General features: G+C 34.0%; 1 protein-coding gene across 7 annotated transcripts in view; it reads right to left on the reverse strand.

Annotated features, from left to right (window-relative positions):
* LOC119068334 (protein unc-13 homolog 4B) overlaps positions 1 to 15722 on the reverse strand; it is a 48803-nt gene that overhangs the window by 32715 nt on the left and 366 nt on the right. For 3 of the 7 annotated variants that reach the window (XR_005086135.1, XR_005086137.1, XM_037171891.1), the window contains exon 1: positions 2426 to 2603. Coding sequence is in view for 1 of the 7 variants with exons in the window: in XM_037171889.1 (XP_037027784.1) it covers positions 11257 to 12152; positions 14898 to 15285 (1284 nt within the window). In the remaining 6 variants the exon portion in view is untranslated. Of the gene's footprint in view, positions 1 to 2252; positions 2352 to 2425; positions 2604 to 7569; positions 7894 to 11256; positions 12153 to 14897; positions 15286 to 15722 lie in introns of those variants that run through there. The other 4 variants (XR_005086134.1, XM_037171889.1, XR_005086138.1 and 1 more) reach the window with 3 other exon arrangements.

Raw genomic sequence — 15722 nt, forward strand, 5'->3', positions numbered from 1 at the left:
ATGATTTAATAGGAGTGAATCTACAAAGAGTCGAATACCGGTTCAATCTATTATTGGAAAAGGAACGAGTTAAACTCTGCGTATACACTCCACTCTCAAATTTTTAGGTAACGACCATGCACAAATCAGTGTTTTCGGCCGCTAAGACATTTTTTTTTATCTAACCACATTTTGAGCTAGTTTTCTCATTGTACCCGCAAATAAAAGCTTTTGCCTACCCCGAATGCAAAGCTGACTCAAAATATTATAAATTTGAGCTTCCATTAGAAGTACAGTTTCAATGGACATCCCTTCTCGAGTGGATTGTTTTTGTGAACTGTTCCCCAGTTTTTTGTTCTATTTCAAACTGGTTGATGAATCTTGATCAAACAAAAAATTTGAAATTCAAATTCTTGTAAATAAATCAGTTTTGTCATTAGAACATTCTGTACCACCTTTGGAATTTGACTGACATTTCTGTAAGTATTTCTTCTCTGAAATGTTTTACAGTAACAACACTGTAACAACAATATTGTGTAAGTGAAATACAAAAAAAGAGTCACTTGAACAACCTGAATGATTTTGTTCTGACTGACGACTTAGGGGCCATTTACAAAGTGCGCACGCGAAAAATAATGAATTTTAGACACATTCCTCTACAATTTCTCCACGGAGAAATGTTCGAACAATTATTTGAAAATGAATGAAATGTACGTATTCTTCTGGACCCCCTTCAACATAAAGACCGAGCGTATTTTGTTAATGAACCCTAACTGAAATTAATTAATTAATTTATTGTTGTGCAATTTGGTTGTTATCTACGACAAATTTTTGATTTTTTTTTAAATGTATCATTCAAACTTTGAATTTCAAAGTGAGTAAGGAAACCTATGATTCAATAGTGGGAACGTAGTATCGAAAGATGACTGTTTAACAAGCCAAGTTAAAATTAATCAAATAGGCCGCTTGAAAATGATCAAATTGAAATGAGTAACAGACTTGATAGTCATCTTGGTGATACGCCTGCTGGTTATGAAACTAAAATTGCAGTATTCGCTTTTATTAGTCGTTTTTTTGGGGCATAACTATTTGTAATCAGAAACGACGCAATTTCGATTTTGATTTTCAAATGATTCATTTACAAGAAATTCCCAAAAATTTCTGTTGATCGAGTGTTGTTTACAGAACTGGTCGATAATTGTGATATCAGTGCTGAAAGTGTCATTAATTAGCACTCAGGGAATCACAGAAAATAACCTCGACAATGCATAATAACGGTATATATAACGATGTCAAAATTGTACCCAGGGGCGCCGACTTCTAAGGCCATGCGAGACTCTGGCCTTACTATTGGGATTTCGGGTCCTACTATTTAAAACTAAAATTTGTTCAGTGAGCCCCACTATTAAAAAAATTCGGTCTTCAATGAGCCCCTCTATTAAAAAATATTGGTCGGCGCCACTGATTGTACCAGCAAGTCAGAATTAGTTAACAGTCACAGTGAATCAGACCGATCATGATCATTTGTATGAATTCCCACTCATGAGGACCTAACTTGAATTATCCCAGCAAAAAACAGATACAAACCGTACACCAAATTTGGATGCGTAAGAGTTTTACAGCAAAAAAAAATTATTTGCATTTGCATTGTAATATACAACAACGGAACGATTAAACCGAAAATAGAATGTGTCACCCATAGTGCCGAGATAAACAAAATGCAAGAGAATGTTTTGTTGGTAAGGTAATGGAAGTGTTATATCTAACAAGTTTGCTGGAATATAAGTAGTGGTATCTACTGTTTACCTTTACGTTTAAATAAAAAAAATTAAACTGTTTAGTATATGACACATTCATGGCACTCGGATCAAGGCAGTTAATTTATGGAGCTAATTTTTTTCTACTTCATCGTCTTCCATAAACAGCGTTCTTGTGAGAAAGTAAGATGAGAGTGTGTGTTGAATACTCATAAAAATTCAGTTATTTTTCTCCGTAAGTCCATCAATGCCACGTATAATTCACAGCACCGGATAGATAGACAAATATCAGGTCTGCGAGATTCATAGGAATCGTAATTATAGTTTCATTGTTCATTGTCCAATGTCCATGAATAAACAGATTTTGTTGTTGTGCGTACGAATGTAAATCGTGAATTTGCTTTTTGGAAGTCTCGCACACAAAAAAACGACTGTTTGTGAGCTTGGTAAATCCGGAATCAGATTTAAAGTAAAAAATCGAAATTATAAAATGAACAAAATGTGTAAGTGAATTACATACGGGTATATGCCGCTTGTAACTCAACCAGCGAGTTCAATATGAATTTTAAAATGAATCGACTCAGCAATAAACTTAAAAATAAATGTTTTGATCATCTGATCGTTTTGTTTTCATAATAAATTAATGAGGCGACTGATCAACCAATGCAAATGATGAATTAGGAACACACATACACTATGACAATGCAGCAAAGAACACTAGAAACAATTTAGCGAATATTTATACTTCCAGATGCACTAGTTACACAATGTAAATTTGCAAAAAGAAAAGCAAAAAAAACTTTAAAAATAAAAAATCAAACTGTCGAAGTGCTCAAAATGCCGGTATATCCGCAACTAAAAGAATCATTTTTGCAATGTTCCAATATACAATCTTGCAGAAATCATACGTAGGTTAGTTGATGTACGATACTCTGTGTGTATGTTATAATGTTATATGCAGTGACTATTGGTACATGGGGTATGACTAACAATATTTTTATTCACACAACTTTTTGGTCTATTCAAAGAAAAGGAAGTGAGAAAATATTTGCTCGTATGTTTCATATTAAATGTAAACGTAATGCGATATGGTTGTGTGTTTTTAAAAAAAACGAGATTAAAATTCTAAAGAGCGAAATAAAACAATTAGAATTATATAGCAGACGAAATCCACAATAGGAATCGGAATGTTTTGATGAATTTTTATTGTTTTTTATTGATTGATTGTTGGTGTGTCCAATTTTGTGCGATTTGCGGCTATCTTCTATCAAAGTTGTTCTTAGCAAATTATTTGGACTGGTTTAGTCCGACAATTATAATTTTCTGTAAATAATGATAAGTCCCAGACGCATGGACACGAGCATGGACATTACTCTGGCAGCCTGAAAATTGTAAAGTTCTCTCCATTGGCAGACGCCTGCGAATAGTCACGTATACTATTCTGAATCAAAACAATTTCAAAATTGTAAAAAAAAATCCGATTCTGAAATTATGTACCCATCAAATACAATTTAACTCTCCGACCAGACCAAACGCTCTGTGTTCTGATAAAGCGAATTTTTCTCAGCTAAAAATGAAATGAAAAAATAAACAAAATTTATGATCGTACCGTTATCGACGAAAGATCTTAATGAAATTCTATCTCTAAACCGAAAAGAAAATTAATTTTTATGAGGATCATCTGGTCACTTATCGAACCAATATGGTAGTCCCGTGACTATGTAGTGAAGCATGTTAAAAAAATTGGAAAGTTATGGGACTGAGTCGGTAGGTAGTGGAACTGATATTAGACAGTTTGTGCAAGAAAAGCAACATTTTTAAATTTGAAATTATATACGTCACATACGTCTACACTCCGAAAGATTTAGTGATGGAACGATGTTTAAGCATGAGTGAGTGATGAAATTTTAGTAACTGTACTGCAGTTATCTCAGAAAACCCCTTACAATTGATAAATTCTAGAGAAATAAAGTGGTAAATGCAAAGAGTGAGAAAAAATCTACTTCTTCTTTGTCATTTGATTTCAAGAATGCATTTCATGCAAAAAAAATTAATCTCTTAACACGTAGGGGATAATGCTCGAACAGGCACTTTAGGCACGCCGGAAAGTGCTAAGATGTCGAGGAATACCTCCAAATAAATTTCTAAAAATCAAAAGTCAAATTTTTGATTTTTTGATATTTATTTGGATGTATTCCTCGACTCACTTAGCACTTTCCGGTGTGCCTAAAGTTGACAAGTCACCACCGCTTCTACTACTTCATTTCTCTAGAACATAAGAATTGTAAGGATTTTTTCAGTAATTTCTTTAGATATTTTCTGAACTCTTGGGATTATTGAGATGGGTGCAGGTCATTTCCTAAAAGTTCTCCACATCGTTTCAGTACTAGATCTTTCCACTTATAAACATTTGATGTATAGACCCAGCAAGTTATAGCTTATGACTTATAACCACCTGACTTATAGCTTGTAACACCTATACCTATACGTACTTATAAGTTAGGATTTAAAAGTTGACTTCTAAATTATTACAATTTTATATGAATATATTCAAAAACACTAGAAGCTCTGCAACAATGTCAGTATTTAAAATAGATGCTATCCAGGAAATGCATTGATATTCTTCAGATCGAATGATAATTTAACAACACTACCACACTTTTCAATTCCTGTAGAACCGTTTTTTAATAATTATAATATTTTCGTCATGAACGTAAACCTAGAAGGGTATGACCTTTTAGAAAACGTTCATATCCTAAGACGTACATTTAGTACGGTGCTAAACTGCAACAGAAAAGAACCTCTTTGATAAAAGATTACGCAAAGACACAGCAAATCGTTGTGGAAAAAATCTATAAGTATGAGGTTATTCAAAGTGATAGAAGAATTTAAATTCATAACACACAGTGAACATAAAATGAATTTATTGTTTTACGTTTTAAATATCGACTCGTATCCTACTTAACATTTTTGTATGTCTGCGTTATTAACGATCTCCAAAGAGATCGTTCATAAAATTATTGTAACAGATTGCGAATTAATATGTTCTTTTGTTGGATCATTAAAGAATTAAATTAATCATCACATTCATTGAAATATGATCTCATATGGGAACATTTTTAGGCTAAAGTCATCTGTTACCGATAACCAGAATAATAGATTATCCAAAGCAGCTGCCTTGGATTATCTCAAGAGTGCATACAACAGAATCACATTTGTTAAACTAGAGAAGTAAAAGATTTCATATCAACCACAAGGCTGTACGTTAAACAAAAAAAGTAATTCCGAAACCTACTTGAGGCATTTTGTTTATTTTCATTTTTATAAAATGACACCAAATTTAATCAGGTAATGACTTTGTTGGTTCATGATCGTAATGAATAATTTTTTTAGTAGATATAACAATAACACTTTATGTTGTCCTTGAAATTTGAGGAATATAATTTTAAGTATTATCTGTCTATTGAATAGTAATTGCCGTCAAACACTTTAGGCGTACAGCTCGTTGAAGTCTTCTACTAGAAGAAAATATGCCGTTGCAGTAGTGAACGACTGCAGTAGTGAAAATTCATTTTGGATTATTATACATTATGAGATTAAGTTGTTATGAGTTATGAGATTAAGTACAATGCGTATGTACGTGCGAGCAGTGGGTTTATGAACAACAACTAGTACTTGAGTCAGCAACATAATGTAGTCATTTTCATTCCAGGAATAAAATTTATATCATTCCTTATGCAGAACCTATTTTAGTGAAATATTTTTTATGATTTCTCGCTAAGTTGCACCAATTTTAATTTCGGGAAGTTTTGAATTTAAATAAGTTCAGTCAAATTGACCTGTCACATACGGCTATTCATATAATTTAGAATAATTTATTCGCACAAAACTTACAATAATTCATCTATTCATCTGTTATCAATAACGACGACAAAAATAATGACAAGGTCTGGGTAATATAGTCTTTTATATAGTAAAGTTCATGTTAACAAACTTGAAGTACAAGATTTGAAATCAGCCGATTAGAAATACTTTGATCGACGGAAGTTATAGATCCGATAATAATACTGGGCATATGCTTACCGTCTGTAACAGGTTAAGATAAAAATCATTATACCCAAAGTCTAGTAAAACATCGACAATTTATGATATGAAAACAGCCTAACTAACTTCTTAAATTTGGTGAAATTTTAGTGGAATTTAGCGAAGTAGATAGTTTCGCTAAGTTTCTCTAAATTTTACCAGAGTTTCTCTAAAATTGTAAAATCGGGCTTACACTGAATTGTATAGAATATTTTACTTCATGAACGAGAGTTGAAATTTTGTCCGTTCATAGGTAAGTAGTTAAATAAGCAATCTATAGTCGTGTGGACCTTGTGACTGTATTAGTGTTTCATAGATGGCAAGCATATCAACAGTTTCACTATTGTATCTATTACTTCATTTAAACAGTTAAGTCCAATATTCTCTTCTCTATTCTAACATTATCAGTTGAAAATAGGCATGGTCGATAATGAATTTGATTATCGATAATTATTATGGATTATTATCAATAATCGATAAGTTTTTCTATCGGAAATTATTCAAAAAAATATCGATAATCAATAATCATTTTGATAAAATGAAAGCAAAATAAAATGATCGAGTCTGGTTTTTGACAATTGAATTTCAATTGTCAAAAACCAAACTCGATCATTTTATTTTGCTTTTACCTTACATCGATATTTTCTCATAAAATCCGATATATTTCGATATATTGGTAAATCATCATGAATTTTCCGCTTAATATCAAAATATCGGTATATTGATAGATATGTTGACAATTATCGACAACGCAACGCTTTGATTAGTCAATTATCGATAATTTCTTTCGATCGATATTATCGATAATTTTGAATGCCTTGTTGGAATACATCTGTCTCAATCTCTCTCTCACGTTATACCTTAAATAATTGTTGGTTTGTTGACATGTAACCAACAATTTGATAAAACGGTCAAGTAAAATACTTACCGTTCCTATATAAGATCACATTAGTCAAAGCTTGTCGTTTATCTTTGCCGACAACAGATGATAACCGTCCCAAAACAGGCTACAGTCAAAGGCAGTCAATTTTCAGCATAAATTTGATTCAGCTGTTTTTCAGCTGATCCACACATACAATCAAAACTGGTTTTCCTTGTTCATACGGTTGAAGCTGCTACACGCACGCGCATGATAGTGGTAAAACCGTATAAAGACGTATAAACGGTTGTGATTGTTTGTATGGATCAGCTGAAAAACAGCTGAAGCTAATTTATGCTGAAATTGACTGCCTTTGACTGTATGAATTTTTTTATTTAAAATTGGAGCAATAAAAAAACCCTTAAATCTCTGTTGCAGCCGAAACAACAATAATTTGTCGTAGTTCTACTGGATTAATGTAGAAATAATTTCTACAAATTCGTGCATCAAGTGGCGCACCTCGAAATAAATTGCACTGCAATCATGATCAATTGATATAAATATGAATCAACGCACTTCAAGCAAAAGTACTTCGAGTGACAGCTGCCAGACTACCATGAAAAAATGTCCAGTTTCAGTACTTTATTTATGCTTATTTATGCAACGCACCATTTTGGATACTGAATACACATGGGGGAAGCATATTAATTTCAACATTCATACGGAGCTTATTTAATTGAATAGAAACCTAAATTTTTGTTCTTTAAAATTCTTGAAGATTTGTATGAAAACAGCGACGGTAAAAATATAATGCTGGTGTTCTTGCCGACTGTTAATCCCTGATTCTAATATGCGAAATATATATATGATAATCATGTTATGATTACTTACGGCGACTGTACTGGATCACTTACTACCACTTCTGTCGTAGACTCAGCCCGATGCAATAATTTTCTTAAAATCCTATTCATCTTACAGTCACCGAAATCTTTAGTCCAAACTGATAAATGCTTACTAATTAATTGCCGTTACAACACTATAACATTTCACAAATCTTAACTGTAGCAACAGAGAAGACAATCTTCTCAAATCCAACATAACTAAGCGCTAATTAAATATTTACTATGATCAAGGCACATAACGTCGTTATCATTTTCGTAAATTAGTTCAACACGAATACAGTTTCTCACAATTGAAGTGGATGCAGCCATGCGTGTTATTAATTGCACGTGAAATAAATTGAAACCACTGTTGGATCAGAAACAAATTTGAAATGTTTCGCGGGGCAATGTTGTTATCACAACATTCAGGATAAAACTGAAGTCTTGTTGTTATTTAAAAAAAAGCACAGCTCACGTTTAACTTGTATGCATGATAATATGACGATGACAAAAGTGTGTATAGGTATAGTTATGTTTTCACATCAATTGGAATACTTTTAAGCAATAGTTATTCGAGGTAATATCAGTAAATTGAAATACCAGTTTCACAGTTTCGGTCGGATTGAAATTGATTGGAGATATGGCACCGCAATGACCGATGTTATTTAACCCGTCGGAAAATATCCCATCCTAATTACCTACACCATACAAATTCTTCAATTAATAGATTTATTCAAATTCTTCAGTTATTGTGCAGGTAATTGCTTCGAAATTATGACTTAATTAACTACAAATAGACAGAGAGGCACATTAACATTAGAAAACAATGAAACGCCAGTATTTCAATTATTGAGCTTTATATATATGCAAATTTCGATAATTTCGATTAATATTTTCACAACGCAGGCGAGAAAATGATCATTTTCGCCCCTCCGCTGAAACTTCGGAAGCCTTTGTTGTGAAAAACGTTGTGCTTATCTCGGGAAAAAGTTGAAAATTGTATTTTCTCTAGTGAAACGTGGCTCCTCGCTATGATCTGGCCACAAACAACACCATCGGAACACAATTTCCAACTTTTCTTCCCTCGTTGAACAAATAACTATTGCATAGATCAATTGTTCTTGAAGGTACTGGAAAACCAGTGCCGAACTGACATCACCCGATCGCCCACTATGGCCAGTCAGAGTCAGGTCCTGTGGAAAACGATAAAGAATTTTGCGTTCTACAGAACGCACGAAAAAAAATTTGACGTCAACAACATTTCCGGAACTGAATGATGCGAAATCTTTTACTTCATTTGTTATTATATTACATCTTACCACTTAAAAGACCACACTAACCAAAACTTTACAGAATGTGGTACAGTGTAAACACTACAGTCATAAATAGTCTAAATTAGACGTAAAACAAAACAATTGAACACCATTAGCTCTAGATGTGCTGCTTTGACGATGTAACAAAAAATGTTGCACTAGAAATCGGGTGAATCAGGGAAACGATATAGATGAATCAAAAAAATGACTCTAAGTTCTAGTGTGCCTCTAATGTAATTTGTGTAAATAGTTATTTACGTAGTCATCCTGTCAAAAGTCACATACGCTTGTCCGATGTAAATGAATCCGCGGCAGGCAGAACGTTCCCGACAAACTTTCTACACGACATATTGATGAATGATCAATGGATGTTTTCATCAGAAAGTGCTTACGCTCACCCCATCAGGTTGTTATCACGGATTGTTTTTTTTATTGTTTCTTTTCTGTAAAATTTTGTTTTGTATTTTATTTTTTATAATGAAATGATTGAATGAGATTTTTACTAGCCACTTTTGCCTCTAATTACAGACTCGTCTTTGTATTTACTGTGATAGTCATTAGACGGTTAACCACTGTTCAAGGCGAAATGTTCTTCTTCTTCTTTTATAGATCGCTGTAAAATCATGCCCTGTATGCGACTGTATTTTACGGCGAATAAAGCATAAGATTGATTAGTAAAAACATCAACTAATTTTTGAAGGAAAGAACCTCTTTACAATTCTATAGTTTTATCGTTTTTTCATTTATCTTAAGAAGGATTACAACGTAAAGTTCTTCATGACTCGTCATCCTTGGAGGCTGTTAACTATCGAATTTATCAAATTGGCCATTCATCCAATTTTGATTTTTGTTTATAATTTAGTGAAATAGTTTGAAACGGCAACCATATCAGCAGTGGATCTATTACTACATTTGATATAAGTATTTTCAAGAAATCGATGTCAAATCTTCTACTTAATTTTTTGAACATATCTTTTGCTTTATTACAGCAGTCATGAGCGATAACCGTTGAGATCAGGTTGGGGTGCGATACAATCCTTACCCTCGAAGGTAAATAAATTATCCCACAGATGCGTAATGTAGTAATGTCTGATCTACTTAGTCTTCTGTATTTTTCGCATTTATTCATTTGTTTGTTTGGTGAACCGTTTTATCTTTGACGTTTATCTTTGACCCAGAAAATGCAAAAAAAAAGAATGTGCTAGACGTAGATATCGTAGTAAAAAGCACATATTAACAACCACCAACTGGGTCGTAAAAAATAGATATGTACGTGATTCAATGCGAAAGTGATCAGTTTAAGGAATTTCAAGAATTTTTGACAAATCAATCAGCAAATACTGACGCAGGTCGATTATGTTTAACTAATAAATTTGTCGTTCGATACATTCATTTGAGAGAACCCAAAAAAAGTTACGAATTTTAATGTTTTTTGTATGTTCGTTTTTGTTTGTTGGTGGTTTTTTCTGTCATTTTATATATTTTGTTTGAAACACTCCAATGTTATCTTTCCGGTTCTATTATGAAATGTTTATACCTCAACGCAAAAGTACCTTCCATTACCTAATATGTTTTTTGAGCATAGCAAATGCGTCAGCGTCATTATACACATAGAAGAACGGAAATTTCTTCACAGTCTTTGATCTCATAGCATCTATAAGTATTGTTGGTGTAATCATAAAATTTAAAATAAATTTTTTGTAAATTTATTTATTGCATATGACGATGGGCCATTTAATTAAAGGGCTATGTGTATTTCTGTGAATGATGCAAATTATTTTACGCTTGTCACGCTACATTTTTTATTTACAAAATTTCTGCATTTTTTTGAGAACGGATGATACATTGGGAAATCAATAAAATTCTGAGTTCGTCGATGAATTCCATTTTTATAGAAGCAACGGCAGGGCGCCTAGATTACTAGATACTAAGTACATACCAGAATAATACTTTAGTATAAAATACAGCGATTAAGTCATCAAATCTGTTATCTATTTTGTCGAAAATACCCTTAGTATATTGATGCAAAATCTATTACTTCTATTACATTCGTTCTACTATATAAGAAGACACTAGATTGAACTAATTGTTCTTTTTAATCGTTGTTGCGGACAACAGATGACCTGTCATATTGATTAATGGGAGTCGTAATTTTGGACGCACTGCCCATTGTCTTTTTCATGCCTTGGGCCAAAATCGAGGTCAATTTTGGAAATTTACTATCGATTTTTTCCTTCTGTCTGAAACTTTTTTTGAGTTCTTGGTTTGGACGATGTCTTTAAGTTTTTTTCTCGCCAAAAAAAAGCTTAAATACATCGTCCAAACCAAGTACTCAAATAACTGTAAAAACAAAAAGAAGATAAAAAAAATCAAAATGGACTTACGTTCTTCTGGAACCCTGATCATTCCGCTTCCGGTTGAACAAATTTCCATTCAAATAAGTTTTAATTTTCTTCAGCGTAAGATTTTTTTCAGCCTCCGCATTTTTCCTCTCTCGAATGGCAACAAATCGATTGAAGAACACCGACGGACAATAATCGACATTCTCACTGTTCAGTCTTTTCGTTGATCTATTTTTGGCATTGTTCGTGGACAATTTACTTAGATTACTTTCACTAGCACTTTTGCCTTTCACATTTTTGGTTACACGAACCAAATTCTGAAAACTTCCACCCATTCGATGGTAAAAGTGTTGAAAATTTTTGTTACCATTTTCGGTTGTATGTACACGTTTATGATTCAGTTCACTGATCCGAGTCGCTTTCGGTATTGCACTTTGGTTTAAATGATCCCGGACGATTTGTCGTTTACGCGCACTGTAAATTTCCGTGCTTCTGAACATAATCGAATTGGAATCAATGGAACTGGACAACGGTCTGGGCGTACAGAATTGCGGTGAGAATACATCCGGTGATGTGTTCTTCGAAGACCAGCAGTTCTGTATTGGTTCACTGACTCTGTTCGATATTCCTTGTCGAACATCCGTGTGAGTATCAACATCGTCGTCATAGTCGTCGTCAAAGGGATTCGTTGATTTACGTTGATTGGTGGGATTCGGTTCAACATTGATTTGTTTGGCGACATCCTGTAATGGGACCACTTCATGTTTGCCAATTCGTTGCAATTTCTTCGAACAATTGACTCCCATATTCAATTCGCTGGATGAGTGTCTTCGCGACGGTCGATCTCTGAACTGATGTCGAATTATGTGCTTTCGATCGAATAAACTACTTTGTAGTAGCTCTTCATCGAAATCATCGTCTATTTTAATCCAATCTTCCTAAAGGGAATTGAAAGTAGGAAAATTTTTACAAAAAATTCGTCTCAATCATTTGGTTAATTAATTAGCTTAGACATTTGATTTATTAACGTGATTGTTGGATGGGCAAATGGCTGCCTCTCGTATGAATCGTGTGTGGTATGCATCAAAATGAATACCGATTACCGAAAATTAAAATTTTAATTGAGAAAAAAATCCATTAAATCAATTTTATCTTTCCATACGGGCAATTTTCAACAAGTATGTCGATTTTGACTAATTGCACAGTTTTTTTGTTGCGCTATTAAGATATCTCAATGAAAAAAAATTCCGATTTTTTTTTCATCGTTTTTTGATATGCTTAATTAGGCACGCAAATATAACACATATGTAAAGTAATTAACGTTATTGCTTTATGGTATTGAACAATAATCGAAAATATAGAAAAATTTACATCGAGAAATCGAATTGCTTAATGTCTCAATGCTACATTAGTGGAAGAATTTATGGCTTTCTTGACGATAATATTGATAGTTTCAAGAAAGAACGCAAATAAAAAATTGAAAAAAAATTTCTACTTAACTCGGGATATGGGATGCTGTTTTGTTTATTGGAAATTGTACTTTAACAGACACTGTAGATTATCTCCTGGACTATTTTCGGTTTCAATCGAAATCGGAAGGAGTCCAATAAATTAAATTATTTTCGACATTTTCAATGGTGTTTCAATGAAAAATCGGTTCTGCTCAACTGTAATTAATGGGTTGATCAATGTTTTCAATTTAGTGATGACATGCCACTATTTTCGGCTTAAAATTATGATCCAATTTATCGAGAGAAAAAATGTTTTGTTAGCAATAATGGTATCGGATGTAGTTAGAACCTCATAAGTGCTAATGGGAAACTGACATGTCAGATCTCGTTAGATCTATGAATGTGTCTTTTCAGATCTTTAATCAAGTTGATTTACCAACGGTAAAATGAATGTTCACCGACTGATCACAATTTTGTGACACCATTTCCCCATTGGTCACAAGCTGAAATTGGGATTGGACAATCAAACTGCCGAAGTGAAGCGAAGAATTGGTCTAGGTTGGGCAGCATTCGGTAAAATCAGCCTAATCTTCAAGAGCATCTTGAATAACAGCTTGAAACGGAAAGTGTTCGATTCGTGTGTCCTCCCAGTCCTAACATATGGAGCGGAAACGTTGACATTAACGAAAGCATCAGAAAACAAGCTGAGGGTTGCGGAAAGGGCCATGGAACGAAGTATGTTGGGAATTACGCTCAGAGACAAAAGGACAAACGAATGGATCCGACAATAGACAAGAATCGTCGATGTCATGGAAAGGATAGCGTCTCTAAAGTGGAATTGGGCAGGGCATATTGCAAGAATGACGGATGAACGTTGGACAAAATCGATCATGAACTGAAGGCCACCAACAACCCGACCTATGGAAAGACCACCAGAACGTTGGACGAATAGCATCAAGAGAGCAGTAAGAGCAAATTGGCAGCAAGTGGCCACAGATATACAATGGCTGAAAAAGAAGAAGAAGAAGAAGATTTCCCCATTAATTCGAGTTTTTCACTGAACACTTTAAATGGGTTTTTCTCATAGAGATGTGACGCCTTTTCCAAGATTCGGTAACACCTTTAGGTAAAACTAGCTAGTCAGACTATGAGAATGTTAAATCTATGATGTAGCAGCATAAAGAATATAAGCCTAGAACCTTTATGATAACAATCAGCTACAGACCCTGTTGAGCAATACGATAAGGTCACCTCTACGAATTCTTTACCGAGATTTTTTTTTTCATGATTTTACTCAAAGGAAAGAGTCTACGATAAATACATCAAATAATGCTATCAGTCAGGATGGTGTCTCTACCGTTGGTTAATGATAGTTCTTTCTTTCACCTCGGAAGGTAGATCGATATTATTAATTTAAAGCACTACCGAACGACGTATCCATATATGAATTACATTACGCCCTTTACTGAATAGTCTTTTTATCAACTAAGTGACGAAAAGTAAAACTTTCGTTGCCTTTTTGGAGAAAAACGTTGTGTATGCAATTCGGTGATAAATCATTTTCCTCGCTTCTTCCCCTTTAAATGGAGTCATTAGTTTATTGACAGATGCGGTAAACCTTATTTCCCGGTGGTTTCATGAGTAAAATGGCTTGTGTTGTTATATGTTGTATCGCTTGACTTCGGCTTGAGCACCACACTTGGCAACTACGTTTTTTGGACCTTTGAGACTTTCATTTTCAGATGGGAGAAAATGTGAAATTCCAACAAATTGCTCGAGTTGGAATTTTCCATTTTCTTCCCGAGGTGAACACAACGTTTTCTATACATGGGAGGGAAAGAAAATTTTTTCTCTTGTCAAAAGAAAAGACGAGAAAATAGACATTTTCTCCTCCGAACTGTCATCGGGCAAAGCGTCAACAAATAGTAGATTATTATACCAGGGCTTTAGCCCGTAGGACTTTTACACATCGTGATACAGATATCAAATTATTTCGCGTGTACAGTATGCTTTTTTACTTCACGAGCGAGGTAAACGGTTTGTCCTAAATAAAATAAAATTTTCTTTCCTCGGTAGACATAGAAGCATTGCGATGACGCGGTTAAATTTTTAGTATGATCTTGCTTAGTTTCTCTAGCAAAGAAAATCGAGTAACTAAACAAAGTTAAATCGCCACACAGAGTGTACAATTCACGTACATGCACATGTAAGACGTAATATTCAAAAGCTCACCTGCAGAAATTCTTCCAGTGGATTCAATTGCCTAGCCGATGCAGCAACTTTCCGACGACCACTGACTTTACTCTGTTCTCTCACCCTTAATCGAGCATTCCGTTCAAACTCTTCTGGAACGTCGATCGGTTTTTCGTTGAATACGAAATTTTCGCTAAAATTTGTTGATACTCTGGTTATGCCCGTATTGTCGCAACAAATATTCGATGGTAATTTTCTGTATGAATAGGCACTGGCCGGCCCGGCCTCGTCATATTTTATTTGTATTCGTATTGTATTGTCTTCGGATGATGTTATCTCGATACCATCCTCGTAGTTGTGGAGGGCGGTGCAGGATTTTGATAAATGATTTTTCGATGAGTGTCCTTTCGCTAGTTTAGGATGGTGGCTGAAAACGAAATTGAATTGAAATTGATTCGGGAGAATGTTGAATGATTTTAATGGTTTAGGTTATGATAGAAGATTTGGCTCTAGACTCACAAAACTCGAAATAATTTTTAAGATTTGAAAAATAATTCCAAAGAAAAGATTCGTCTGTTGATCCTTATTGCTTTTATAGTCAAAAACAACTACCGTAACGCACCAAATTCACCCAATTCTAAGTTTTGATGACACACTACCGGCAAATCGATAAATTGAAACACAATATTAATTAGAGCTTCCTTTTGTAAAACTTTTGTCGTTTAGTTTGTGTGTTCTTTTGTTCGAGATAAACGAAGAAAATGTTTGAATTTATTCGCGACTGCGACATAAAACTAATGAACGTGCACACTGTCTCCTTGTAAACTTATGTTTACTTTTTAAAATCGTCACAACACACCACCA

The sequence above is a fragment of the Bradysia coprophila genome (genome assembly GCF_014529535.1).
Source record: "Bradysia coprophila strain Holo2 chromosome X unlocalized genomic scaffold, BU_Bcop_v1 contig_173, whole genome shotgun sequence".
Taxonomy (NCBI): Eukaryota; Metazoa; Arthropoda; class Insecta; order Diptera; family Sciaridae; genus Bradysia; species Bradysia coprophila.